The 27,775-nt window shown below is 43.0% G+C and overlaps 4 protein-coding genes and 1 long non-coding RNA gene across 7 annotated transcripts; 2 read left to right on the forward strand and 3 right to left on the reverse strand.

The window, feature by feature from the left end:
- Positions 1-260: 260 nt before the first annotated feature.
- On the reverse strand, positions 261-5,779 carry LOC133151511 (arachidonate 12-lipoxygenase, 12R-type-like). Of its 2 annotated transcripts, none has more exons than XM_061274607.1 (14): positions 5,517-5,779; positions 3,694-3,898; positions 3,525-3,606; positions 3,324-3,446; positions 3,132-3,235; positions 2,894-3,060; positions 2,620-2,763; positions 2,244-2,447; positions 2,067-2,153; positions 1,822-1,991; positions 1,510-1,631; positions 1,308-1,408; positions 1,066-1,236; positions 261-976 (listed from the first exon to the last, which is right to left on the reverse strand). In XM_061274607.1, the coding sequence occupies exons 1-14, from the start codon at positions 5,574-5,576 to the stop codon at positions 797-799; spliced, it is 1,920 nt and encodes a 639-aa protein (XP_061130591.1). In that variant the 5' UTR covers positions 5,577-5,779; the 3' UTR covers positions 261-796. The 2 variants fall into 2 exon arrangements, with proteins under 2 accessions (XP_061130591.1, XP_061130590.1); XM_061274606.1 differs by lacking the exon at positions 5,517-5,779 and adding an exon at positions 4,811-5,420.
- Positions 3,896-20,941, forward strand: LOC133151516 (uncharacterized). The gene is made up of 4 exons (XR_009713928.1): positions 3,896-4,700; positions 17,231-17,286; positions 17,377-17,481; positions 19,053-20,941. It is a non-coding gene; the product is annotated as an uncharacterized LOC133151516 (long non-coding RNA).
- On the reverse strand, positions 6,652-10,664 carry LOC133151512 (arachidonate 12-lipoxygenase, 12R-type-like). Its single transcript, XM_061274608.1, is given in 15 exon segments — positions 6,652-6,980; positions 7,230-7,263; positions 7,265-7,398; positions 7,470-7,570; positions 7,673-7,794; positions 7,985-8,154; positions 8,230-8,316; positions 8,407-8,610; positions 8,927-9,070; positions 9,192-9,358; positions 9,443-9,546; positions 9,635-9,757; positions 9,836-9,917; positions 9,993-10,197; positions 10,392-10,664. Coding segments are annotated over 15 exon segments (1,998 nt in total). The 5' UTR covers positions 10,533-10,664; the 3' UTR covers positions 6,652-6,800.
- tbck (TBC1 domain containing kinase) lies at positions 11,567-23,193 on the reverse strand. The gene is made up of 26 exons (XM_061274600.1): positions 23,034-23,193; positions 22,544-22,737; positions 22,393-22,465; positions 22,077-22,191; positions 21,923-21,996; positions 21,589-21,730; positions 21,450-21,510; positions 21,331-21,392; positions 20,775-20,836; positions 20,334-20,482; positions 19,574-19,712; positions 19,400-19,499; positions 19,276-19,325; positions 19,061-19,190; positions 18,877-18,975; positions 18,743-18,805; positions 18,546-18,672; positions 18,202-18,252; positions 18,036-18,119; positions 17,372-17,457; positions 15,976-16,012; positions 14,699-14,860; positions 13,144-13,316; positions 12,712-12,872; positions 11,922-12,081; positions 11,567-11,783 (listed from the first exon to the last, which is right to left on the reverse strand). Exons 2-26 carry the CDS (start codon positions 22,734-22,736, stop codon positions 11,673-11,675), a joined length of 2,664 nt encoding a protein of 887 aa, XP_061130584.1. The 5' UTR covers position 22,737; positions 23,034-23,193; the 3' UTR covers positions 11,567-11,672.
- Positions 22,613-27,053, forward strand: LOC133151513 (aminoacyl tRNA synthase complex-interacting multifunctional protein 1-like). Of its 2 annotated transcripts, none has more exons than XM_061274610.1 (7): positions 22,613-22,753; positions 24,761-24,891; positions 25,014-25,127; positions 25,357-25,518; positions 26,130-26,332; positions 26,498-26,666; positions 26,802-27,053. In XM_061274610.1, the coding sequence occupies exons 2-7, from the start codon at positions 24,786-24,788 to the stop codon at positions 26,966-26,968; spliced, it is 921 nt and encodes a 306-aa protein (XP_061130594.1). In that variant the 5' UTR covers positions 22,613-22,753; positions 24,761-24,785; the 3' UTR covers positions 26,969-27,053. The 2 variants fall into 2 exon arrangements, with proteins under 2 accessions (XP_061130594.1, XP_061130593.1); XM_061274609.1 differs by lacking the exon at positions 22,613-22,753 and adding an exon at positions 23,407-23,554.
- Positions 27,054-27,775: the final 722 nt, after the last annotated feature.

Consider the following 27,775-nt stretch of genomic DNA (forward strand, 5'->3'; position numbering starts at 1 on the left):
CTAAATCTGGCAGTTGGATCAACAGTTTAGGTGAGGTCAGACGGGAAGGTAAAGTCAAGACTTTTATTGCCGTCAGCTTGTTGATCGTTCCACTCGTGATTTGTGAGAAGTTCACCCTGACAAGGTGTGCCGCCTGCATTTTTGTGTGGCTTTCGTGCCAAAAAAACATTCGGTTGCGCAACAACAACATAATGAAAGAAGAGTTTTCAGAATTTAATGCTGGTGGTGTTGAAATACAGTTCAATGAAATGTAAAACAACTTTGAGAGTGTCTTCCGGTGCTTTTATTTTGGAAGCTGTCCTATTATTTTTGCATTGCATGAGTGTAGGCGGTACGCACAAACAAGAACAAAGCATTGACCAAAAACTTAAGGGACAACTTAATTGGCATCATTTATACATTTGCTTTGTTGAGTTTGGTTTATATTATTTTCAAATTTATTAGAAAGTATGACTAGTAATGAACTCCAAGTGTTGTCACGGAAAAACTGATTTTGCTCAATAATCAGATGTCTTGATTCTATTATATATAAACATCACACATACGTACAAAGCTGAATATTTTCAGGGTTTGACACATTTTTGACACTGAGCAGCATCCCCTCCAAAATATATTTGACGGACACATTTTCATATCCAGCCCGTTTTGCAGCTCCAAAATCATAAAGTTTGCTGGCCTCAAACCATAAACAAGACATCGGCAAAATGAACCACACTTTAATTTTATGAACATCTCAACATCAAGCGTTTGCGATTCATGGTGTGATACCGTTTGATTGTGCCTGGCTTTCCGATGTTTAGATGGCCACACTGTTTTCGACATTCTTTGGATCCAAGTAAGTGTACGGGATTTCCAGACCTTTGTTTCTGTTGTTGATCGTGATCGACAACTTGTCAAGATTGCTTTTGAAATCTTTTTGCAACTGGCGGACAGTCTTTTCGGTGTAATGGTACTCGAGGTAATGTCCGAGTGGGACCTGGTGACACAAAGGATTCACATGACTTGGATGACTCGCGTCTGCTTCACGACTCTACATTTTTGGCATCTCAAGTTTGGTGTACTTACAAAGTCGGAGGACTGCCTGCTGAGCAGCCACACTGTGGACATTCCCTGAGCAGTCACGTTGATAGGGGGCAAGGTCTCGAGGATTGTGCTCTTGCTAGTCGTCCCTTTTTTGGTCGGGGGAGCACGCTGCAGGGTGGCAGGGGTGTTGGGCATCCAGCCACCATAGTCGTACTGCAATGAAGGTTTTGCAATAAGACCAAATGCAATGCAAAGCAATGCTGGTGGTCATTCTAAGGATTCACCTGCCCGCTGTTCACAGCTGCGTGTTGGCACGAGCAAGTGAACATCACCATGGTGGCAAACTTGATCAGTTCAGACACAGTGGTAAAATTTTGAGGGATTCCTTTGAAGGAAAGAAAAACGCAAGACAACAACATCACTGGGAGGCGTTTGAACTTTCGGGTGGATGCGAGTGAGGCAAATGTGCACTCGTGTAATGATTACCTGTTTGTAGCTGGGAAAGGAATCCGTGTTTAAAAATGTCCCCAATCCAAGTCTGCAGTTCTGAGTCTCGCTGAACCTCGTCATTGCTTTTGTAGTAGTATTTTATCACTCGCTGCACATATCTTTTGAGAGACAACTTGATAATTGCACATATATTCCGCTAAATACCTTCACTGACACAAACTCCATTTTGGATGCGTCTGTTTGTTAGCTGATTATTTCCTGGTTCATTGGGGATGACGAACACATGGGCAGTATCACTATGATTTTGATTGCAATAATTGCATTAATTTATGATGCAAAAAGTCATACTCAAAGATGATGTTCCACAGTTGGAGTCCATCATCTCTGTAGTAGAAGTTTGGCAGGTCCCGCAAGTCACGGTCAGCAATGTCGTCGGGGATGCAAAGGGACCTGTAGGTGATGGAGGACAGCGATCTTGCCAAGATCTTTGACAAAGCCTCTCCACCAGAAGCTGCAAACTGAGAAACAGTCCATTTTAAGACATAAACAGAAGGATCTCCAATGTCACATAGAACGTAAAAGTTGACTTTTACCAGAGTGAAGACTCCAGTGGGTCCTATGAGCCGTTCCCGAGCTAATTCATTGATCTGCAGAGTGTATCGAGTGTGGGGTATGAGGAGCTAAAAGGATGGAAGGAAGGATCATGAACCCAAACCTGGAGACAACCAAAGTCTTGATGTATAAAACCAAATTAGGAAAACTCCAGGTACCTTGTAGATTGGATGCACCATGGGCAGGTTGCGTAGCAGTGACACGGCAAAAACCTCCGCCAGCAGGTGGGTGCGCAGCAAGTGAGCGTTGAGCTGGTGCTCTGAGAAATCGGCACTTCTCACAAAAATCTTAGCCGTCAGCCAGTCATATTCAGAGTCAGTTGGGAGAAAGATGGGGTTGTCCTTAGATGGAGTCTGCTTCAGCTATAGGAGGAGAAGGAACCAAACCAAGAATGGACATTTAATGGACCCCATATTGTGTGTGTGTGTTTTTTTTTTTTTACTGGAGATACTGCACAAATCTGCATGGTGGCTTCATCATTTCCAGAGATAGACCCTAAAATACTTCATAAACATTGGATGAAGCTAATGTCACCTGAATGGCAATAGGCATCAGCTTGTCGTCTGGTCTTTTGTGAAGCAGGACAAGAGGAGCGGTCAAATACTGCTGCTTCCCTTGGACTGTGTTTGCTGGTATTCCGTCCAGGTTCTTGTAGTCGCAAAGGTATATGTTGCCTTTCTGTATGAGGACAAACACATTGGAATGCTTCCAGTAGCTTGAAGATACCACAATCTGCATAGTGCAATGCCGTTTTTGTAGTTGTTGTTGTTGTTGTTGACAAAATGGCTATACTTAGTCTAACGGTTACCTTCAACTCATTTGACAAGTTTGAACCACCGGGGATGAAGACCATGTCATCAGTCACAGGGAACTTCTCAAGTAGAGTTTTGCAACGTTGAATCAAGGTGGGATTGACCCCATTTAGAAACTGGTATGCAAATAACCAGTCCTCCGTCCAGTGTTCCTGCACATAGTCTGACAAAATAAATTAACATTTATACCTCAGGTTTTGCAAGACAAACAGTTGACGATGATGGAAAATCTACCTGATAAGGGCGTGTCTTTGTTACGGAACACGTCGTTGATATCGTCAAGAGTTTTCCAATTTTCCTGGTTGTCAACAAGCCCTTTTAGCTGAAGCTCAACCAACCTGGAAATAAAACGAGTAACCTTTTCTTAACAAATCATGAACTGAACACAATGATGGCATCGTACTGTGAGTTTTGGCAGGCGCTTACCCTGTGGCCGCTGTGAATGCAAACTCTGTCGTTTTGGTGAAGGAGAACTGGACTTCATCTGGCAAAGTCATTGCACCATCTGCCTTTATGGTGTCGGGCATACCTGGGCCATAGAATTCCCAGCTGTTGGGCAATTTAAACATGTAAACTCATGCAGAATGCTTTCGATAGAAAAAAGTAAACGTTGGAGTGAAAACTCACGCGTAGTCTACACTTCGCTGACTCAGCTCCTGCTGTCTGGCGTACTGGCCAAGAGAGTTGCTTTCGTCAAAGATCCTCAGAGCTTGCAGAGAAAAATCACAAACAACACACGAGAATTCTTTGTCAGTATCGCGCACATGATGACAGACAAGCGTAATGATCAAGCCACCTTTGCCCTCTCTGTAGCGGTGAGTCTCGCTGTCACAGATCCAGCAGTGGATGGGAAAGGTGTAGATGGTTTTCTCAGGTGATATGATTTCCACCCTGTCAGGAAACCAAGCGTCACCAGGCAAAATGAAGAATTGTCGCTTGTCTAGTTCTATCAGAACCAGTTGTCCAAGGGACTTTGGGCAGGAAACAGTATAGGTTGCGACCTAGAAAATTAAAAAAAATGTTGAATTTGGTTGAAAATACGATGTGCACCATTATGTTGTAGCCACACCCCTAGGCTCGCTCCATTCCAGATGAGCAGTTGGCAACTGTAAAAGAAAATGGCAACCTACAACTAACTTAGCAGCAAGAATGAGGTATTTGGCTTGAGGCACATAGTGGTGAAACAGAGACTTGAACGAAACGACGGCAGCCAGGTTCAACTTGCTCAAGTACACACTAGTTCCACTCTCCAATCTTTGTCTTGTGGTCCTGCCTGACTCCAAAAGATTGAGATTCAAAGGTCCACTAAATATTACGTCCCCCATAACTAATAATCAGGTCCAGATGGGGCTTTTAAAGACAACCTGGTATAACCATTATCAAGTCAAGTGCAAAACCCTTCAAGGCATCCATATTTTGGCTCAGGATCAAAAGTGAGTTGCGTCATACTGAGGGACAATTTCACCTCGAGGGCTGAACAACAATAGCATACAGTACATTAGGACCTAAAATAAATGGATTAATAGTCTATCTGTCTAAACTAACACTAAGCATGTACTGTACAGCAAATACAATTTAGCATAAAAACAGATTAATGTACGAGGATTGATATGAAAACGTTTACGTTTATTTAAACGTTATATTGTTTAGTTTTATTTACGTACGTATTTATTAGTTGTACAATGTTCATCTTGTTTTCAATTGTCAATTATTTTACTGGTTCTTTTATCACAAACAAATGATTTAGGTTTCATTACCTGACACGATTCATCAGAGGCGGAAGTGATAGCCGAAACATGTCAGGTAATGAAACCTAAATAATTTGTTTGTGGTAAAAGAAGTACGTATTTATTTATTGTTCTATGCAACTCACGGGACCACCAAAAGGTGGTGAGATTTTTTTCGACACTTACCGCTCCTCTGAAGATGACCAAAGACCTCAGCCACGTGCGGGCACTCTCGCCTTCTGTGCCCACTAACTTAATGTGCACCGGGTTAATGGTGGTGGCGTGAACTCGATCACCAGTGTAGACGGTCACTTCGTAATCCACCATTGTTATTCCGGAATGATGAGGAATCCTAATAACGGTAACACGGTTCTTCTCCCAGTCGGACGCAATCTGCCACGCCAGGTTTTTATATACCTGTGCGGTGTATGCTAATTTGCGGGCAGTACCTGCAGCAGCTTTAAGGAATGTCAGACGTGTATTAGCGACGTCAGATCTAATCACAACTGCAGATCTCACATGAAAGATGAGACCTTTCGCATTGAAGTCTGATTTATGTGTATATATTGTAAGTTGTAAAATAATTGCATCTCTCTGGTTCTGCTTTCATTGTTTTTCTCTGACGTTTTGAATGGTATTGTTTTGTCGGCTTTTAACGTACGTTTAATTCATGTAAAGTGCTTTATCAAAGTCAAAGTCCTCTTTATTGTCAATTTCTTCACATGCCAAGACACACAAAGAGATCGAAATTACGTTCCCGCTATCCCACGGTGACAAGAAATAGTACACAATATACATACAATAAACAACACAAAAAATAAAAACAAGAAGGCACAAACAATGAATAAATAAGAGTGATGAATAAATAATAAATAAGCAAATAACATATTACGTGAAGCAGGATGGAGCAGGTTTCTTCGGCACAGGTACGATGGTGGCAGCCTTGAAACATGAAGGGACGATGGCCTGCTGCAGGGAAATGTTAAAGATGTCCGTGAAGACACCCTTCAGCTCCCCAGCGCATTCCTTCAGCGCTCGACCTGGGATGGTGTCAGGGCCCGCCGCCTTACGGGTGTTGATATCGGCAAGCGCCCTCCTCACGCTATCGGCAGAGAGGCACAGGGGCTGCTCGTGTGGAGGGGGAGGGGTCTTCAGCGGGCAAGTGCTGTTCTGAGCGTCGAAACGAGCAAAGAAGCGATTCAGATCGTTGAGCAGACGGATGTCGCCTTCACAGCTCTGCGGCGCGGGCTTGTAGTAGCTTGTATGGTTAAGGGCACAATATTTCCAGTGGGTCTTCTATGACAGTGGTTCAAACGGTGGATATTTGTGCAACTTTAGAGGTGCGCTTACTGTTTGCCAATTTAACTTTAGCGGCTGCACTCAACCAGTAGCGACTGCTACTGCACTGCTAGCATCATTGTGGGACTCGGTCCAAATTTCGATACAATCAAAATATGCAGTCTTACACAATTGTGTGTGTGACAAGGGCTCATGTGAGATCAGAGAGGCAGATAAAGACAAGCGCTTGATGGGCATCAGCCTGTTGATTCCTCCAGCCAGGATTCAAAGCTGTGAGAAGTTCACATAGACAAGGTGTACCGTCAGCATTGTTGTGCGGTTTCCCTGTCAAAAGACTGTTAAGTTACGCAACAACAACGAGAGCAACGTTGTTCAGCTTTTATTGGTGGTGGTGCCCACTTGTTTTCCTGATGGGATTTGATAGCTGCTCCCAGCTAGCTAAATAAGCTAATATGTATCAAGAACCTTGAAGATGTACTATAAACCGTATTTCATATCACACGCATCGTGACCAACAGTATCACGGTCATGAGCATTGTCACGATATTGTCGAAAGGAACATAAACAAAACCAATGACAACATTTAAAAGAGACAACCTAATGTACGTTTAAAGATAAGGACCAAAATTAATTTACATTTCAGATGCCCTAAAATTGGCTTCAGATAATAGAATCCTGCAGTGATCGTGCGCATTCCTGTATTATTTGTACATTCAAATGACCTAAAAGTCGTGCAATTTAAACTTTATTGCATGAAAATGTCTCAAACTTGAAACGATACGTCAACAAAACACACTCATGAATTTCATTTTATTACCATCTCATCACACCTTGATCTGTATACACGCAGGTTTTTAGGATGGTTACTTTCTGATGTTTAGATGGCCACACTGTTCTCGACATTCTTTGGATCCAAGTAAGTGTACGGGATTTCCAGGTCTTTGTTTCTGTTGTTGATCGTGATCGACAACTTGTCTAGATCGCTTTTGAAATCTGTTTGCAACTGGCGGGGAGTCTCTTCGGTGTAATGGTACTCGGGGTAATGTCCGAGTGGGACCTGGTGACACAAAGGATTCACATGACTGCAAACTAGATCTGTGGTCAACTAGTTATCTTGACACTGGACCAGCTCTACAGTGTCAGACAGATACTACAGTGATTTCGAGGGCTGTCACTATCAAATATTTATAGAATCGATTATTGTATCGATAATAATCAATTACTTCTTACTACGTTTTTTACTTCTATGACTCACGTTTGCTTTTCAACTTGACATTTTTTGGTATATTGAGTTTGGTGTACTTACAAAGTCAGAGGACCGCCTGCTGAGCAGCCACACTGGCCATTCCCTGAGCAGTCACGTTGATAGGGGGTAACGTCTCGAGGATTGTGGTCTTGCTAGTCGTCCCTTTTTTGGTCGGGGGAGCACGCTGCAGGGTGGTGGGGAAGTTGGGCATCCAGCCACCATAGTCGTACTGCAATGAAGGTTTTGCAATAAGACCAAATGCAATGCAAAGCAATACTGGTGGTCATTCTAAGAATTTACCTGCCCGCTGTTCACAGCTGCGTGTTGGCACGAGCAAGTGAACATCACCATAGTGGCAAACTTGATCAGTTCAGACACAGTGGTCAAGCATTGAGGGATTCCTGTGAAGGAAAGAAAAAATGCAAAACAGCAGCATCACTGAGTGGCGTTCGATATTCCAGGTGGATGCTGGTGAGGCGACTGTGCACTCATGTAATGATTACCTGTTTGTAGCTGGGAAAGGAATCCGTGTTTAAAAATATCCCCAATCCAAATCTGCAGTTCTGAGTCTCGCTGGACCTCGTCATCACTTTTGTAGTAGTATTTTATCACTCGCTGCACATATCTTTTGAAAGACAACTTGATGATTACACATACATTCAGCTAAATACCTTCACTGACACAAACTTCATTTTGGATCCGTCTGATTGTTAACTGATTATTTCCTGGTTCATTGGGGATGACGAACACATGGGCTGTATCATTATGATTTCGATTGCAATAATTGCAATAATTTGTGATGCAAAAAGTCATACTCGAAGATGATGTTCCACAGTTGGAGTCCATCATCTCTGTAGTAGAAGTTTGGCAGGTCTCGCAAGTCACGGTCAGCAATGTCGTCGGGGATGCAAAGGGACCTGTAGGTGATGGAGGACAGCGATCTTGCCAAGATCTTTGGCAAAGCCTCTCGGCCAGAAGCTGCAAACTGAGAAACAGTCCATTTCAAGACATAAACAGAAGGATCTCCAATGTCACGTAGAATGTAAAGGTCGACTTTTACCATAGTGAAGACTCCAGCGGGTCCTATGAGCTGTTGCCGAGCTAATTCATTGATCTGCAGAGTGTATCGAGTGTGGGGTATGAGGAGCTAAAAGGATGGAAGGAGGGATCATGAACCCAAACCTGGAGACAACCAAAGTCTTGATGTATAAAACCAAATTAGGAAAACTCTAGGTACCTTGTAGATTGGATGCACCATGGGCAGGTTGCGTAGCAGTGACACGGCAAAAACCTCAGCCAGCAGGTGGGTGCGCAACAAGTGAGCGTTGAGCTGGTGCTCTGAGAAATCGGCACTTCTCACAAAAATCTTAGCCGTCAGCCAATCGTACGCAGAGTCAGTTGGGAGAAAGATGGGGTTGTCTTCCGCTGGAGTCTGCTTCAGCTGTGGAAAGGGGAAGAAACCAAACCAAGGATGGGCATTTTTTATTGTTGATGATACACTAATCTGCCCTGAACGAGACCCCGAAATACTTTTCCAAATGAAACCCATTGCTCCCAGATTGAAGTGTTGATTTTTATTCCAGGTGTGAACCGCCGCACCAAACACGAAAGGTCACGTTCTTGGAGTCTGAGCAATAACTACGTACAGATGATCCCAACTACGTCTAATACTGCAAAATCTGTCTATTTTATCCACAAGATGAGATCATTCACTGTTAAAAGTACTTTACCTGTACAGTGGATGAGGCTAATGTTACCTGAATGGCAATAGGCATCAGCTTGTCGTCGGATCTTTTGTGAAGCAGTACAAGAGGAGCGGTCAAATACTGTTGCTTCTCTTCTATGATGTTTGCCGGTATTCCGTCCAGGTTCTTGTAGTCGCAAAGGTATATGTTGCCTCGCTGTTTGAGGACAAACACATCGGAATAATAATATTGAGGATACCACTGCTGAGTTTTTGTGTTGTTGACAAAACGGCTCAATCCATTCAAATCATAATTGGGAGGAGAACCAAACTCTTACCTCCAACTCATTCAATAAGTTTGAGCCATCGGGGATGAAGACCATGTCATCGGTCACAGGGAAGTTCTCGGGTAGAGTTTTGCAACGTCGAATCAAGGTGGGATTGACTCCATTTAGAAACTGGTATGCAAATAACCAATCCTCCGCCCAGTGGTCCTGCACGTAATCTGACAAAAGTAATTAACGTTTGCAGCTCAGGTTTTGTAAAACCAGCAGATGGTGATAATGGAAAATCCATTCGGCCGCTGTACCTGATAAGGGCGTGTCTTTGTTACGGAACACGTCGTTGATATCGTCAAGAGTTTTCCAATTATCCTGGTTGTCAACAAGCCCTTTTAGCCGAAGCTCAGCCAACCTGGAAGTAAAACGAGTAACCTTTTCTTAACAAATCATGAACTGAACACAATGATGGTATCGTACTATGAGGTTTGGCAGGCGCTTACCCTGTGGCCGCTGTGAATGCAAACTCTGTCGTTTTGGTGAAGGAGAACTGGACCTCATCTGGCAAGGTCATTGCACCATCTGCCTTTATGGTGTACGGCATACCTGGGCCATAGAATTCCCAGCTGTTGGGCAATTTAAACATGTAAACTCATGCGGAATGCTCTCGATATAAAAAAGTAAACATTGGAGTGAACACTCACTCATAGTCTACACTTCGCTGGCTTAGTTCCTGCTGTCTGGCGTACTGGCCAAGAGAGTGGCTTTCGTCAAAGATCCTCAGAGCTTGCAAAGCAAAACCACAAACAACACATGAGGATTGTTTGTAGGGATCGCACACTCGATGGCAGATCAACCCACCTTTGCCCTCTCTATAACGGTGCGTCTCCTGGTCGCTGATCCAGCAATGGATGGGAAAGGTGTAGATGTCTTCCTCGGGTGATTTGATTTCCACCTTATCGGGGAACCAAGCGTCGTCGGGCAAAAAGCCAAATTGACGTTTGTCTAATTCGATCAGAAGCAGCCGTCCCAGGGAATTTGGGCAGGACACAGTATAAGTAGAAACCTAGAAGATTTAATGGAAGTCTTCATTGTAGGTGATACACGGTGCAATGTGGCTTCAAAATAATTAGAGCTGCATTGATGTCTTTCAGTTAAAACTGACAAAAATATTTTGGTAGTTACACTGACCTCGTGAGGACCTTGGTTGGCAATCAATCAACCAATGGGAGGAGCACACAAAGAAGGCAATTTACTTACTGAACCTCTGAAGATGACCAAAGACTTCAGCCATGTACGATCACTCTCGCCATCCGTGCCCACCAGCTTGATGTGCACGCTGTTTAAGGTGGTGGCCTGAATTCGGTCGCCTGTGTAGACTGTCGCCTCATAAACCACCATTGTTGAAAAATCTTAATCCGGTCAATGTGATTCTTCTCTCAACTGGACAAATTGCCTTCTTCTACCGTATAAATAGTTGCTAGTGGGAAGTACCTGCGGCAGGTATTAGTAAGACGTTTATGAGCAATGACCGGTTGCAAGGTTGCAAAAGTTCATTTCGCAAGATGAGCACTTTCACAATGAAGTCTGATTTAAATGGGCATGCAGTTCTGTGTAGTAAAACCTAAAAGAGACACCCTTGATACTGTGGCTTCATCATATCCAGAGACAGACCGTACAATACTTCATGGACATTGGATGAAGCTAATGTCACCTGAATGGCAATAGGCATTAGCTTATCGTCAGGTCTTTTGTGAAGCAGGACAAGAGGAGCGCTCAAATACTGCTGCTTCCCTTCTATGATGTTTGCTGGGATTCCGTCAGGTTTTTGTAGTCGCAAAGGTATATGTTGCCTTCCTGTATGAGGAACTGAGTTACTTGGAAGTAACAATAAATTGACTTTGCTATCCAAGCTCTACAGTGACTACTTAACATTGGATCAAAGTGTCATTTCTTCAGTGTTGTCCCATGACAAGATATAATTAGAACATTGCAGAAATGAGAGGGATGTGAGATACTGTATGTTTCTTGCAGAGTCACTGCAAGCAGACACGAGCAGATAAGTTCTGTTCTACATAATTTCATCATATCCTCTAAAAGCAGAAAGCTCTTCTCCGGTGGTTTCCTCATATTGCCGGCTGGAATTCAGCTGAGGCCAAGCAGAGGCAACAAGTTTCCTCTGCTTCTGACCTTTATTCGCAACACACTTTCCACAGCATCACAAATGTATAATAAAGCATAATAAATCATCATGAAATATCATTCCTACATTCTGTTCAATTCTGTATAGCAAATTCTAAAAGAGACACCCTTTTGCTTTGTCTCCGTCTTGGACTGGTCAAGCTCTGGATTTTCCATCAAGCCCAGTTGAGAACTGCACTGATCTGCTTTTCATTCACTTTATTATTCCGATAATAAGGAGAAGCACTTAGATGTTATTAAGGTGGTGCAATTCTTTTATTCATGATGGTATCAGAAGACAAAAAAACGGCAAGAATATGTACATAGTATTTTTTTTTTTAACTGACTCAACCACTTGGGTCAAATCTGAGGGGAGGGGACAGTCAGGAGTCCTGTGGGCTTCAGCTTGTTGATGCCTCCATCTAGGATGCAAACCCGAGGAAAGTTCACCTTGACGAGGTGTGCAGAAAACTAGGAGAAAACAGAAAAATGGCACATTTCACACACAAAAATTGTGTAGCAGACATGTCGAAAATGTAATTATTTAGTCATTTAAAGTCATTTGATTTGAAATGAAATACCATGAACTTGTGTTCTTTGCTGCCTTACCACAGTAGCGCTTTTTATGGCGTGGCCGATGACCACGACAACCCGCCCTTTGTAGTTCTGAAGGGTTCCCGTTGCTGGACATTGCAGAACCTCGTCATCGGTTCCGAACGCCGTGCTGAAGGGAATGTTGATGCTGCCAGACATGTGGCCTCTGCTGAAGCTGGTTGACGTGAAGTTAAAGACCTTTTTAACCAATTAAAACTATCTCGCTGTTACTTTTACCATCTCCAAAGCCAGAAGAGACAAAAAGCTCTTTAAAATGTACAATTCTTTGGAGTTTAACCTGTACTTTTCTTTCTTGGTCTGAAATTCAAACCTGTAGTGTTAAGAATTCAGTTTCCAAAACAATAGAATGATACAAACACACATACACACAGTAATCAAACTACTGTGAGAATAACAATGGAAAAACTATTGAGGCTGAATGATTTTTACAAAGCTGGTTGGAAGATAAAACAAAGTAAAAAGACTGGCTGAACTATGAGAAAACAAAATCAACCGTCCACCTCACGTTACAGCTTGTACACACTATTTCCTGATGATGAAATTGCCTTGAGGAAAGAGCATATTTCACAACACCCTGGCGAGAATAATTTGCAGTTTCCAAAACTAGGTGTGTGTGTGCAGTTATTCAGAAATTGTCTTGAGAAACTTGATAAAGAGCATATTTCACAACACTCTAGCAAGGATACTACGCAGTTTCCAAAACTAGGTGTGTGTGTACAGTTATTCAGAAATTCTCTTGAGGAACTTGATGAGAGCATATTTCACAACACCCTTGCAAGGATACTCCTCTGCACTGCGAATATCAACAGCTATAATGCTCGGCTTGCTGGCTTTGGTCCGTTTATTTACGGCGAATGACATTTCGCAGAGGTCGATGAAGTCCTCTGCCGAAATACGAGGTGACACTTCAGCTTTCAGGTCCAACAGCACGAGAGGTTCCCGGGACTACAACGGAGATGAGATTGCGAGGCATCAAAATTAAAAGTTGAGATAAACCTTTAAGCCCAGTAAATCGGTAAATCATTTCATACATAATTGCCCAACGATATTTAGAAATGTTGGTTTGCGACGTTGTGGGAGTGAACACAACCGATGTGTTAGCCATCTAATGGCAGCAACTTCCCTCATTGTCTTTCAACTCCGTGCAGAGTGAGGAGAACAGGCTACATGGCGGCATGACAGCGACATATATGCTAATTTGTGTTACTACACTCACCAGGTCCGTCTTGGGAAAATCCTGGAAGTCAGACGAGTAACACTTTGTGTGTTTTCCAAAGCCATTGTCACCGGCGATCTTTGGCGGCTGCGCATGTTGTCTGTACGTTGCACTTTTTGGTGTCCAGAAGAAAAGATTGATGGATTCACGGACGCAGCGTTCGATGTCAATTTCTGGAGGGAGGGGGTGGGGGGGGGTTTAATATTGTAAATCAATCTCTCTGACTAAACTGCATGACATCGTAGTTTGACAATTGCGGTTTGTTATTGTTCACTCTGAAATCTACAAACTGGAGCCCATTAAATTCTGCGCTCAATTCCTCTTGCAGAGACAGATACTAATGTTCCGTGAAGGCAAATGCTGCTGGATCATCAGTAAATACCTCAATGCTCCACTACCAATCAATGAAGTCTCTAAACAAGAGAGACTTACGGTCGGATCACTCGAGGCCATAGGCCCGCCAAAATGAGATTGATGGCAGGCACGATGTTGCCGCGCTATTCTTTTTTGGGCGATGAAAAAAGCTCAAATTAATCACAACACAATCACAACAAACAATTCAACAACCTTGCATTTACTGTTTCAGAAAATGTGACAAGGCTTTGGACATTAAGGAGCTGGCGAAGGGCCTCGTCCCTCTTGGAAAAGCTTGGCAAAGGAGCTGACTGTTTTTTTGTTTTTTTTGATTCGCCTGACATTTTTTACCTTTATAAGGAAAACTGCCTCTGCCTTAGCCTCTTTTCGTAGTGTGTTTGGGTCGGCAACGAGGGAGGTGGGAGGTTGATGGCCTTGGTTTTGTTTTGTTTTGAGAAAGGCCAGCGAGTAAGGTCAAGCAGTATTTGGCAAGGTAAGACCTTTAAAAGGAAAGTCACTCCCCAAGCATTTGGTACATTCTGAAGTTCATTGTAAATGCCACATAGCTCGCTGTGTGTCGTCACCTTTTTGTGCGTTCGTTCACTTGTAGAATGAGCGTCACTTGTGGTCTCAAATGACCAGCAAAAATCACACTGGGCATTCTAACTGGGTTGGTTTGGTGCTTGAGGCAGCCTGCTTGCCTCTCGTTTCCACCCAGATGCAGACTGAACTTGGAGTAGCAGATAAGGAGAAGAATTTCACGGAGGAGGGATGCTAGTGATTGCAGTGGTTTGATGAACTTTGACTTGTTGAAGTGTGAAGTCGGACAAAACTTGATAGCGTCGGTACTCCCAGGTTGGTGGAAGCAGAAAATGTGTTTTTCCTGTTTGGGAAAAGTATGGCTCCCTCTAGTGGCACGTGGAATATTTTGTTCAGTTGTATTTCATTTGTATCTAATCTTAAGGACCTGTTTATTTATAACATAGGTATTTAACTTTTGCATGTGCTACTGAATCTTTTGAGTATATATATACATATTTTTTTTAATTATTTCCTTTTTTTGCCTATATTTAAGTACAGTGTTTAATGTTCAAATTGTGCATTGGCTTGCAATAGGCTCAGTTTTTTTTAATGTCGGTAATGGTGGTTGAAAGCTCTGTCATTTTTCTCAGCCACTGCTGCGATGCACGTTAATAGTCACCCGGCAGGTCAGAGAACAGCAGGATGCACTCGTTGAAGCCGTTGGCAAGGAGGCGGTCCCTGAGCTGTTGCAATATGGCCATGCCGATGCATAACGGGAACGACGAGTTCCCCAGCAGCAACGTGTCCCACAGGTGGAAGATCTTGTGCAGCGGGAACACATCTGCAAAGGCGGGTGTAGATATGGAAACAAAAAAAAACCCCAAGAATTCAAAGAGACGCCAGCCGCAGCATCCCAGACAACAGGAACGGGCCACAATCAAAACACTTCGTATATAAAAAGACATCATTTGCATATGTGAATTATACATTGGCTAAAGCGTGGCTGTGTTTGTGTAAAAAAAAAAAAAAGCCAACCCAGAAAAGAAATGGGCTGAGGAGCGGGAGTTTTCCTGCGAAGCTGGTTTGCTAGCAGAATATTTAACATGACCGTTTTCACATTTGAAGGCAGGCGATCATCCGCCCGTTTGGATCCCCTGTGGGTCCACTGAGGCGTGAAGGTGACAGTCAATGTGGGGCCACACGTATATTGATTATATGGACAACGGAAACCGGCTGACGCTGGGAAGGTGCACATTAGAAGTCAGAGCAGGACACGTTAATGCTGGACTCTGCCTCGGGGGGGGGGGGAAGGAGGTCACGCTTAACTCTGCTTTCCACCACAGCCGCGCTCTCACCGTGCGAGCTTCTCATGCTGGGTCACATTGTGGAGACGAGCCCAGTTTGAGTCGAAGGGCTTTCGAAATAAATTTAGGCAATAAAAAGATTTTTCTTTCTGCAGAGTTCCTCCATTTTCAGGCGCTCGAAAGAATCAAACGCAGATGCTCCATTGGCTTGAGTCATCAAACAGATTTTACAAATTCATCCGTAGACTAAATAAAGGTCACCAAAAGATGAACAATAACATCCCCGGAGGGGCCGCCGACCTTTTTAGTCTCATTCATAGTCGGCTCCCAAAAAGGAAGCGGACTCCCGGAACCTACTGATGCTAATGGACTAGTTTGCTGCTCCTTTCACTCAGCTGCTAAAAGCTGGAAAGTATTTTTTTTTTCCCCGTATAACCAGCACAATATAGAATAGCAGGGAGATGATGAGACAGGATTTCTAATTCTGCCTGTGGAGTTAGCATTAAAAGCGGAGGATAAGTGGAGGGGGGCACATGGCAACAATCTGGTTGAATATGCAATTATAAACATTTTTAGAGGTGGTCTTGACACCCCCAACGAGTCACAATTTTACAGGATGTCTTTGTAAAAGAGGCTTATGAGAACTACTCACGTGTGAACATGGTCAGGAACCAAGGGATGGCATACAGCTGTGAAATGAAGCGACAAGGGGGGGGGGGGGGGGGATAACATTAGTGAGCTAAAGCAACGTTTGTTCTCCGCAATGTGCTGAAACGAGCATAACAAAAATGGGCTTGAGTCAGTGACTTAACTCTGCGAGCCCCTGAAGGAACACAAAGTGCTGACTCTGATTCAGAGTCACAATTAATCTCATTATGGCGCTTGGTAATCTTTCAATTCCGCCCCTGAGGACTCCTCAAAATGCTAAATTGGAGTACATGAATACATTGTGAAGCATGCTTGGCTGTTAATGAAGCACCTGGACACACACCTGCCCGATGTATAGGAGGAGGGGGGGTCTGCCGCTTATCTTGGCCACTCAGCCGACAGATAATTGAGAGGGGGGGGGGGGGTTCACTCCGGGCACACGAACGATAAGCGGCGCCGTCGGCCGCAGCCTCGGATTCAACCGGCAGGAGGGCGAGTTGGGCCGGATTAAATTTGTGACCGCATAAATGGCCCACCCGGGAATGAGAGATGTAGTCAAATAGAAAATGACCTGAATTAAACATCTGGATACGTCTGGGGGGTGGGGGGGCTTTTGGCCTCGGGATTTATTGGAGAGGACACCTTGGATGCTATTCAGCAGTATCCGATCAACCACGGATTTATTTATTCACCTTTTATTTCGTTGGAAGCTCATCTCTGTCATTCAATGTGCTCTTTCTGTAATGATCTTAAGATGCCACATGATGGCGCCAAATCACGGAAACGATTAGTTGGCGTCAAAGAAGTATTTGAAATGCTCGCCACTGAGTTCTGTAAATTGAGATTTTTTTTTTCTCTGAACTAGCCAAGCTAACTTCATAAAGAGAAAATGGCTACAAAGTTCCTTACTCGGCATTGCGTACATTTTTTTTTTTTATATACTTGCCTTTAGGTCATCTTAGATATTTCCACTTTAATCCAAGAGAGCAAACACAGAAACATTTCCTTCATATTTCTATTGAATGAGACAATACATTTTGACTGAGTGTTGGATGACGTTCAGAGAGGAAATTGTGATTCATGCGGTCTAATGACTTGGATTAATATCAAGAATTCCAACATAATTATGCTTGGAGCATACTACAAAAACAAAAAAAATATTGAGAGGGAATTCAACAGCTTGATGCATGTAATGCATGCTTGGTGTGAAAACTCAACAAAAGACAGATGTGTTTCTTTTTTTTTTTCTCTCTACACAGACATTGAGCAAATCCAAGAGTGAGGCCAAAAAGAGAAGATTGAGCTGAATCCCAGAGTAAGTACGACGCAGTCGCATGCATTTTGTGCTCACATATTTTTCCCCACAAACTGTAAGACCACGGGTCTGTTTGTATTCTTACGTCAGGGATGAAGCCGATGTCGTTCAAGTGGTTGCTGAGCTCGGGGTCGTGGAAGGCGATCATTTGCGAGAAGACGGTCAGGTACTCTGAAAAGAGGTCACAAATGACACGTGAGCATTTTCTGCTTGTGTTATTCCGAAGAAATTTAGATTCTCCCCCTTATATGTTTAAAATCTAAACTTCAAAATTCAGCTGTCAGATGAAAATACCACTGGCCCAAAAAAAACAAGACATTTTTTTAATCAGTTTAACCTTGGATTTATCTTCCGTCTATATTGGCAGAAAAGGCATGCTTTTTTTTTTTTTTTTTTTTTTTTTTTTTTACTATCAACAAAAGAGCTTTGACCAGACACATAAACATAAATCTGACTCCCCAGACCACCTGAAGGGGAGCGAGATAATAATAGTCCAATTTGTAGCTTTTTATCAGTCATGCAGGAACAGTTTTTAATGCGGTTTCATTTCTTTCCCAATTGCGACAGCTGTGGGAATGCGTGATGAGACGTTGAAACTTTCTTTTCACAGCTTTGAAAAAAAAAATGCAATCAACACACAAACAGACCTCGGCAGTAATTTGCTTTCTCACGTTGAGAGCTGGTTTGCAGCTCAACCTCAAGGCAATAATCATGGCATTGCTAGTACAACTCATTTTTCTCCATCTGACCTTGGATGACATGAGAGTTGTCCTTCAGGAAGAAGTTGTAGAGGTATTTCGGGATGAAGGCGGACATGCAAGCGTATGCTAGCGCTGTCAAGAGCACAGGGATGAAAAGAAAAAAAAACTGTTAAAAAAAAAAAAGACAAACAAGCGGCAATTTGTCATTTCTTACCTTCGTTGTTAAAATTCAAGTAAAGAAATGGGGCGCAAAGTGAATCCAAGCCTAAAAGAGAAACAAACATTTGTCACTTGTGAAATAGATGCAAATGCTTACGTCAGCTGTATCCAGAACAGCAAAAATGAGGTCAAGTTTCCCTGATTTACAATGGTAATAAAATATCCTAAATATGCTATGCAGTCATCTTCCTGAAGCAGTGATAGATCGAGACTGCCCCCTGGTGGCCAATCGCATATTACACCGCAAGGGTAGAAGGACGCGAGTTAATGGTGCGGGTGGTGCTGTTGACAACTTCAGTTAAAAGTTCAAGTTGGGTGGCGGGTCAGGGTTCGACTGACCCTGCCAGTAGACCAGATCGGGGTGGGAGACCACCCAGGCTTTCAAGAGACGTCTGAACTTGATGTGACCCTGAGGGGACGACAGCAGCTCGTCGTACTGGTGACATCGTGGGATGTCCACCTCGATCTAAAAAAAACAAACGGCACTGTCTTTTTTTCGTCTGCAGATGATATCGTTTTGACAGATGTCCTGTTACCTGTCTGTCAGTCGGAATGGGCGTGTCCTTGTCGATGCTTTCGTATTTGGCCTGAATATCCCCCTGTCGAAAACAAAAGACGCATAAGGGCGCATTTGAGTGCCATTGAATTCGTTCTCGACCATCTTTTGTACCTCAATGCCCAGCAGAGCTGCCCAGGCTAGTCCACGCACAAGCGGGGGGATGTCAACCCTGGCCTCTTTGTGCACGAGATTCTTTTTGTAAGGATAAGCCTGAAAAGATCCATTTTCAATGTTTTTGACAATAGCGATTAGAAATCGAGCGTCTTGCTATTTATGTGTACATGCAGGGAGAGACCTTGATCAGTCTGTCGAAGAGGATGACGCGAAGGAGCTGGTATTCGGTGTCTCTCTCGCGGATGATGAGCGGTAGCGTGACGGTGGCCGACAACTCGTTGGCGCTGTTGGAGTGCGCCAGACTTGACTGTCTGTGGCAAGGGGAACAATAACAAACAGTGTGTGGTGCCATTTCTTGGCCCCTGTGGCAATTAGGCTGAAAAATAAAAAACGTACTCGTCCTCCAGCAGAGGGAAATAAGATTCTCCTGCAACGTCTTTCAGTCTCTGGTAAAGGACAAAAGATCGTTTTTAAAAGTAGTAGCAATTATTTGACTGTTTGCTCTTCTTGTTGGTCTTACATTCCTGAGCTGGCAGAGAGAAAGCGTCACCGTGGTGTCGTCTAGCAAGAAACTACGATCCCTGCCCTGGCCGAACGACTCGCCATCCTCCAGCACGAAACTTCATATGAGCAAGAAAAGATTGAGATTATCCAGCGGTGTGCCGACTAACAAACAAATGTGGATGTGCTATACTTGGGCAGCGTGCATATGGGAGGTTTGGACTGGATGATCTCCTTGTTGGTCAGCTCCTTCTCGAGGTCGCCCCCTGCAAGGCACCACAGGTGGTACACCTCGTTGATGGCTCGCTCTGAAAGGTAATCGTCGTCGTCCCCTAAAAGCCGCAGAAGCCAAATGATTATATTTGCTGATGCTGTATCGGTACACAAATGTTAAATATTGATATTGACTTTTAGTTGATGACTATAGCTTTAAATAAATACATATTAAAATGATCATAATTGGATTGGTAGAGTGAGTTATAAGGATTGTATATTCCATATATGCAAGGTATTTAGTCAAATTGGTCATTTTAAAAAAAAAATCACAAGATTTAGTAGCCATCTGAATGTTCAAAACATTTCTTAAGGAGAAATGTTTAGGATTCTTTTTTAAATCTAAGACAGTTCCCAGTGGGTGCAATAACGCTTTTGTCAAAATATCCGAAGGTTTCGGAATTATAGCACACTACACACCCTCTCTTTTTATAGCCGCACTGAAATTAGCCTGTATGACATTGGAGGTTAATGGAAAGTTTAAAAATACGTTTTCAGATTCTACTGGATATAAATATTCTCTGTGATAATTGAAAAGCAAAAAAAGTTAGGAACCAGAATTCAAACTTCCACTTGAACTAGCATTTCAGTTGGAGCCTAGAAGACCCGTTTGTCCGGCTATATTGACGAGCATTTAAGGTGAAATATCAGCATGCACAAAGAGAGCGTTTGAGACCAACCTTTGCAAAGGTCGCTGATGTCCTCGGGGAGCTCCAGATGTGCACAGCGTAGCGAGGATGAGAACAGGCTGACAGGCTTCTGGAAGGGCGTGTACAGGCACGACACGCCATCGAACACGGCGTCTCCCAAAAGCTCGCGTGGGCTTGGCCTGGAGGTTGAACATGCAGCATGTGTTTGTTGCTGCCATTTTGTAGAATATCTCAGGGGATCAGCAAAAAAAAAAAAATTCCTAACCTGAAAACGTATTAAAAAAACACTGCTAAAGATTTAACAGGGGACGGATGTAAATGTATAAATTAATTTGTTTTTCTTATTAGGGAGGGTGGCAGTGTCCATACAACCCCCCAGCTAGCTCCGCCCTTGGTCCAAATGTTTCCCTCTAATGGCCACATACAAAAAAAGGGAAGGATTAAAAAGTCACTTGTTGGGAAATGGCGTACCGTTTAGAAGGCAGGAAGGTCAAGCATTTCCGCAGCAACTCTAGAACGTTCTCGGGCAGCTCCTGTCAAAAACATTTCATCAGCCAACCTAACCTACTTTTTGTCAAAAGTATGAAAAAGTAACCAGTGGTATTTTTATATTGACGCAGAATACAACTGGACCAAAATGTGTCTCAAAAATGCGCTTTTGTTTTCTCTCTCTTTTTTTTGGGGGGGGGGGGGGGGTGGAACAACACAAGGATATCGGAAAACTACAGAAAAGGAAGTGGAACTGAAAATAAAGCCTTCGCTTACTAGCAATAAAATGTCAACTTATTGTGACATGAGAAAAGCACTATTACGTTTACAATACCAGTATAATTCATAACAAAAAATCTCCCTCTATGACAGATAATAAATCAAAATGGTTTTTTTTCCCATTTCCAATATTTCTTATGGGGAAGAAAAAAAAATTTCTAATTTGGAATAAACACACAATCATCCCAAATGAGGGTCTAAGATCCAAATGATACCTCAAAGTTCAACAAATTGATCAAACACATAATTTGAGGACTACCTTAATGTTTTCCAGGCAGCCATGCTCTTCAGCGAGGACCGTGACAATGTCGTCTATGCAGCCTGGAAAGGACATAGACGACATCATGATGGACATCAAGCAAACCTATTGGTACTTACCCAGAGTCAGGATGAACTTCAGCCTCTCATTGATGTCAATGTTATGCAGCAGCCGTCGACCCTGATCCGCCGAAAAATCAAAAGCAGCGTTAAGGCGGAAAAATGAGCTCGAATGTAAGCTTATATAAAACCGTCTTACAGCACACAGTTCAAGCAGCAGAACTCCGAGTGACCACACATCAGTTTTGGGTCCCGAAGGCCGCGGGGTTTCTTCGTGGGAAGGGCCACTGGGGTGAAAGGAGCCTTGCGCAATCACCTCTGGAGCAAGGTATGATGGGTACCTGCGAAGAGCACACCTTTTGAATCTTAAAGTAAAAAGTATCTTACAATCGGGTTCAGGACTGAGTTTTGTCATGAAGTCAATCGAATTTCTTGTCTTAAATTATAAATTAGTTTGACTGTCTATATATGCCGTTATTCAGAGTAGGAATGTTTGTGATGTCACATGACAAAGACCAAAAAAAGTAACATACCCAATTGGAAAGTCCACATCAACGCCATGATCAGTCATGTGATAGAGGCCAAATTTTGCCAATTTGACGTTGCCCTCCAAGGAAATAAATTTCACATTAAAATCAGCTCGCAAAATAAGCGCAGTATATTTGAATTACCTAAGCATCATGTTACCTTACTATCCAGGAGCACATTGTGCATGTTAAGGGCCCTGTGCACCATACCATGTTTGTTCATAAAGGTCAGGCCTTCCAGAACTTCATAGGCGATCTGCAGAACCGTCTCTGGGCTGAACACACACATTTGTGTCACACGTACACTATGCCACCATAAAGACGAACAACAAATACACAATATTAGCATGAATATGCATTTGTACATTCAAAGGCCTGCTCAATCAACCCTTGGCCACTAAAGAAAAAAAGGATTGCTGTGTCGTTCCTTAATGTCTTATGGGACAGTTGATATGGATTTTGAACAGATTTCCAACCTGACTTTGTTTCCCTGTTTTTGCAAATCATTCAGACTTCTCTCGTGGTGTTCAGCAACAACGATGAGACGTTCTGCAGGAAGAGACACATGGGTATGTTGAGTGATAATCATGTTATGTTGAGCGATAAGTTCCATTACACAATGCATACCATGCTTTCCTCTGGAGATGTCCACATACTGGCAGAGTCTGGGATGGGTGACGGTCTTTAGGATCTGGAAGCGTCCCAATATTTTGATGGAGTTTGGGGTCAGGGGGAGGCCGTTGCTGCCACACACATCATGGGGGAGTGCTGAGGCGAAGAAGGTAAAAGCCCCCAACTGGGCGTCCTTGAGAGGCTGCATCCTGAATTATTATCCAGGTAAAGAGATGTCTTTACTGACACATGGTGATTCTTGGTACTGTGTGAATTTGAATCAGCTGTCATCATCGATTATACTCAAGCAATGCTGCCATAACACACGCATATAATATAGCAAGTGACGGGTCTAATTTACAGTATATAAAGAGTCTACAAATGGTTTAAACTAAGACTTATTCTATCAGCATATTGATGCTGCAGTGAACTACACTCACTGAACACATCGTTTAAAATGTCGATTTCCGGTAGGAAACCAAGGAAGACAAATTGTCTATATTACCTGCGAAAAGCGTCTTTACACCCGCTTCACGGCAAAGAGGTTCGACCGACCTAGAACTCGAATAACGGGTTGATATTCAATATTTTCATTGAAGAAGTCGGGCGCTGCTGTCAACTAAAAAGACATTGAACGTGATATATGACGTCATTTCTGTGCGACAGTGATGTACTCAAATGACACTCGTTTACAGACGAGTTTACAGCCTAATAAATAACGAATATTTAAAGTACAGATTTATACATGTGTTATTTTCTTTTTTCCCCATTGTCAAAATGTCATGGTGAACTAATTTTTAATCGGCGATTATTTCGGTCAGTTGTGCAAACGATATATATAACACGTGGGTAAAAGCTGTCGTATGTCAGACGATTGTGCGCATCTTTTACAAATCTACGATGTTGGACCTAATTTAGCATCCGTGTGCCTGCCTGAGCTAAATTAGTGTTAACATTCCTAGCAAGCAAGTGTCAAGACCCGCCGAAGCTCGCGGAAACGTGTAGAGGTGAATGCCTAAAGTCCATGTAAGTTTAATTTGTTCCTTATATGTGATTCCCTTATTTTTTTTTCTTTGTCAAAGCAGTCTTACGAGCAGCGAAGGTGTAGTCGGGACGCTTCGAAACAATTTTGGAGCTGTTAGTTGCGCGCTAGCTATTCTAATTTTCTGCAATAAATTGCTTCGTTATATCAACACTCTTGTTCGCCAATTACAACCTAAAGGCGTTAGCTGGCATCACAAAGCTCGAATAAAGTTGTCCCTTTGAGGTTTACATGCTTTTTATCTTGACAACACTCAAGTATTTTTAGCAATAGTATCCAAATTGACAAACAAAATAATACATGAGAGAATGTGATTCTTTTGAAGACCATGACACACGGGAAAGCCAGTCTAAACTTACCATTAATGGATGGTCGGATAGCTATTTTTAGAGTGAAGTTCCTTTTAAATACTCAAGCTGGCGCTATGATTGCACTTTTGTATTTTGTCATAGTGGTGCTCAGATATTTTCATGTTTTGTACATACTGTATTTACAGATGGGATGAGTAACAAAAGCATAATTGACTTGTATATGCGTCAATGTGTACTGTGATGTGTTTTAATGCGTATCCAAATGAGTTCAGCTTCATGTGGTCTGCCCCGCTGGCTGTTTAAATGAATTCAAGGAAAACACTCTTTGATCCTGATTAGTTTTTTCCATCAACTGCGGCGATTTAAATGTTTCTAATTTTCCTCATCCTTCTGCAGTCATTTTTCATCTTGAGCCAGCTGTTGTTTTCCAGCACCTCACATTTGATTTCAAACAGTGGTGTCCCTAATTTAAAAAATAAATAAATAATAATAATTGAAAATCGAGACTCTAAACTTTTTAAACCAAATTTCCACATGTTGAAGCAAAATATTTTTTTCTCCATACCAATTTAGTAAGTTCAGAATTCAGTTCGGCACTTATCTGTTCAGTTTTATCTGGGATTGGCTAGTTATCTTTCTCTTGGCCTTTTGGACAGAGGTCACCTTTATCTCACATTGGCCATTCGGCAAGAGCATGTCATAATGATCAGCTGTTGTTATTTTCACAAGCAAATAAAATAATGTGTAACACAATGAGTTAAAGCCAAAACAAAACATCAACGAATCAAACGCAAATTCTATAATTGAACTTGATTCAAACAAACAAATTTCATAAATATCCAATGTTCACTGTCTTTTGTCAAACCATTTCTTTTTCAGGCTTGTTGCCCGCTCCCTGTTCAAAATGTCAAGTGTCAACCCCTTGGCGAGGCTGGAGCAGCGAGCCGCCGAAGCTGACCAGCTCATCGAGTACCTCAAACAACAAGTCCAGCTGCTCAAGGAGAAAGCAAGTAAATGCTTTAAAGTATACGCCCCAGTAATAATCATAGTCGACTTGAGAGCCCTATAGGAGCATCTCCTAAAGTTTGAATATTTTGTGGACGACGTCAACGTGAATCGACCTACTTTGCAGATGTCCAGGCCAGCATCAGAGAGGAGAAGAAACTGCTGGTAGAAAATGCCAGGTTGAAGCAGGACATAGAGGACCTGAAAAAACAGCTGCTGGACAAAGAGAAGATGAGGGGAGGTAAAGTGACTCTTGCCTGACTGTTCATCTCATGGACATTTTTTAACATTCATTTGAATGTTCAGTTCCTTCCCTTAATTATGGTATTATTGATAAATACATTTTCTATTATATGGATCATTTTAATACATTTATGTGGCATGAGAACATGCCCCCCAAAATGTCCGGCGGATACTTAGCTGGAAAGTTTCATCATATGATGAAATCTACTTCTTTCCTTTTCCCCCAGTGCGAGACGTTGCCATGCCATCGGTGGAAGTCTCTGTGAAGTCCAACGCCACTCCTCCCCAACTCGGTGGTCCCGCGCCTTCTGTCACCCAGGCCGCCGGCACCACGGTTCAGAGTCCTCGCCCCAAAGACGACGGCAACAATAAGAAGCCAGAAAAAAAAGGTGACGGATGGCGCACATCAACATTCCTCCAGTTATGAATTCTTTTGAAGTGGCGACGCAAACACCAATCGGTGACGTGTGTCACGTCGCACGTCAGCGAGCTGCGGATTTCATTGGAGTTTCTTGCGGCGTGCTCTGCGTTGAAGTTATTAAAAGTGACCTCTCAACAGATTTGAGAACACATTGAAACACAACATATTGAAAACACGCATTTCATCTCAGGACGTTCGCTTTTCTCATATCAGGTGTTGATGGGTCATACAATGCAATGGCAATCCCTCCCCCCCCCCCCCTCATTGTAAAACTGCGGTGAATTTATTGCATTGGAAATATTTGAAAGAAGTTTACGTTCCAGAAAAGCCACAGCTGAGTTTCATTATTCTTCAGAATAAAGCTTTTTAGCTTTGCTTGTGAAATCAAGTCACACCCATGCCGTGGGAATTAGACAAGTATAGATTGGTGTCCATCAGTGTTGACATCACACACGCAAAAAAGAAACTTTGCCAACACTTGGTATCCCTCTTTGCCCAAGAAAAAGCAAAAAGGTACTTTTGGATTTAAGGCAAATAGTTAAAGTGGACTAAAATGGCTGTTGTCTATAAAATGCAAAGAGAAAAAACCACAGCAGATGACGGCAGCTGGTCAGGACGACGCCAAGGTGGACGTGTCCCGGCTGGACCTCCGCGTCGGACGCATCATCACGGCGGAGAAGCACCCGGATGCGGACAGTCTCTATGTAGAGCAGGTGGACGTCGGGGAGCCTTCGCCCAGAACGGTGGTCAGTGGGCTGGTCAAGCATGTGCCTTTGGAGCAGGTACACTTTGAGAACTGCAGATGGAAAAGAGCCTTGCATTTGTTACATAATGTCAAATTCCATTTGATTCAAGTATGTCGTATGGGGTTTGAGTCCCCACCCCCCCACTCGCCTGTCTTGGGATAAATAGACTTCAAGAATGTTCCTTTTAACTGTCTCGTGCAGATGCAGAACCGCATGGCAATTCTGCTGTGTAACCTAAAGCCAGCCAAGATGAGAGGGGTGACATCCCAGGCCATGGTCATGTGCGCCAGCTCGCCCGACAAGGTGGAAATCCTCGACCCTCCCAGCGGTGCCGTGCCGGGGGAAAGAATCACTTTCCAGAACTTCTCAGGTTCTTCTTTTTTTTTTCCTTTCCCCTCCCTCACAGTTGGCCAAAATGGAATTTTCCACCTACGAGTCCGAACAAACCGACCGGGTGATACGCAAATGTAATTGTACCTGATTATTCAATTAATCGATCTTGCAGGCGAGCCCGACAAAGAGCTGAACCCAAAGAAGAAAGTTTGGGAGCAGATTCAGCCCGACCTGCGCACAGACGACGCATGCGTGGCGACCTACAAGGGGGCGCCATTTGAAGTGGCCGGTAAGGGAGTGTGCCGGGCACAGACCATGAGCAACAGCGGCATCAAATAAAAGAAGACGAGCCGATCCACCAGGTGACAAATGGAAGTGAAAAAGTGTTTGAAGGGCTTCAATAAAATGTTCATCTTCTTCCTAATGCGAGTTCTAACTTTCGTTTCCTAAGCGCATGCTTCATAGCGGTGCTCTCGGTGATGTTCCGTGGTTTTACGTTGAGCAGACAAAAAACTCGATAATTTAAAAACGAGCCCTGCTGCCTTGCGGTTGCGTGTGACATTCAGCGGGTTATAACTGTTTACTGTGATGGCTTGCAAAGAAGTTGTAAATCTTTACTAGCCTCCAATGAGCCCCAAATGCTGAAAATAGAAGTAGGAAATGGGGAGATGTAGCATAAAGCAGCCGTCGCGCCAACGAACGTGTCCAGCAGCCTGCAGAAGTTCAGACAAAAGGGCCTTTTCTGGAAAGTAAAGCGCTTTTCCAGAAAACGCTTCAGATGTTACCCCAATTATTTTCTTGTTCATGGCAAACTTGACTTCCTTTTCATCTTTTGATGGTCGTTATTTCTTTAAACGTCAACTATTTCTCATTGTCGGAACAATAATCGATTTTTAAATCGTATCCAAACCAGCCTTGTTATTTCTAGAATCGAGGAGTCTAACAAAACACGATTTGCAAACAGACACCTGTAACCGTTTTACAGAAGTTATTACCTACAGAATCCTGCGCCTCATCGTGTATTTCATCATGGAAAAACCACCATCTGCACAAGTCAAAATTTCGATTCATGACAGATGATTTAAAAAAAAAAAAAAGTAAACAATGAAAATGATCCACAGCATTGTTTGAAAACCATCTTAAGAT

Source organism: Syngnathus typhle, linkage group LG3 (genome assembly GCF_033458585.1).
Source record: "Syngnathus typhle isolate RoL2023-S1 ecotype Sweden linkage group LG3, RoL_Styp_1.0, whole genome shotgun sequence".
In the NCBI taxonomy this organism is placed as follows: domain Eukaryota; kingdom Metazoa; phylum Chordata; class Actinopteri; order Syngnathiformes; family Syngnathidae; genus Syngnathus; species Syngnathus typhle.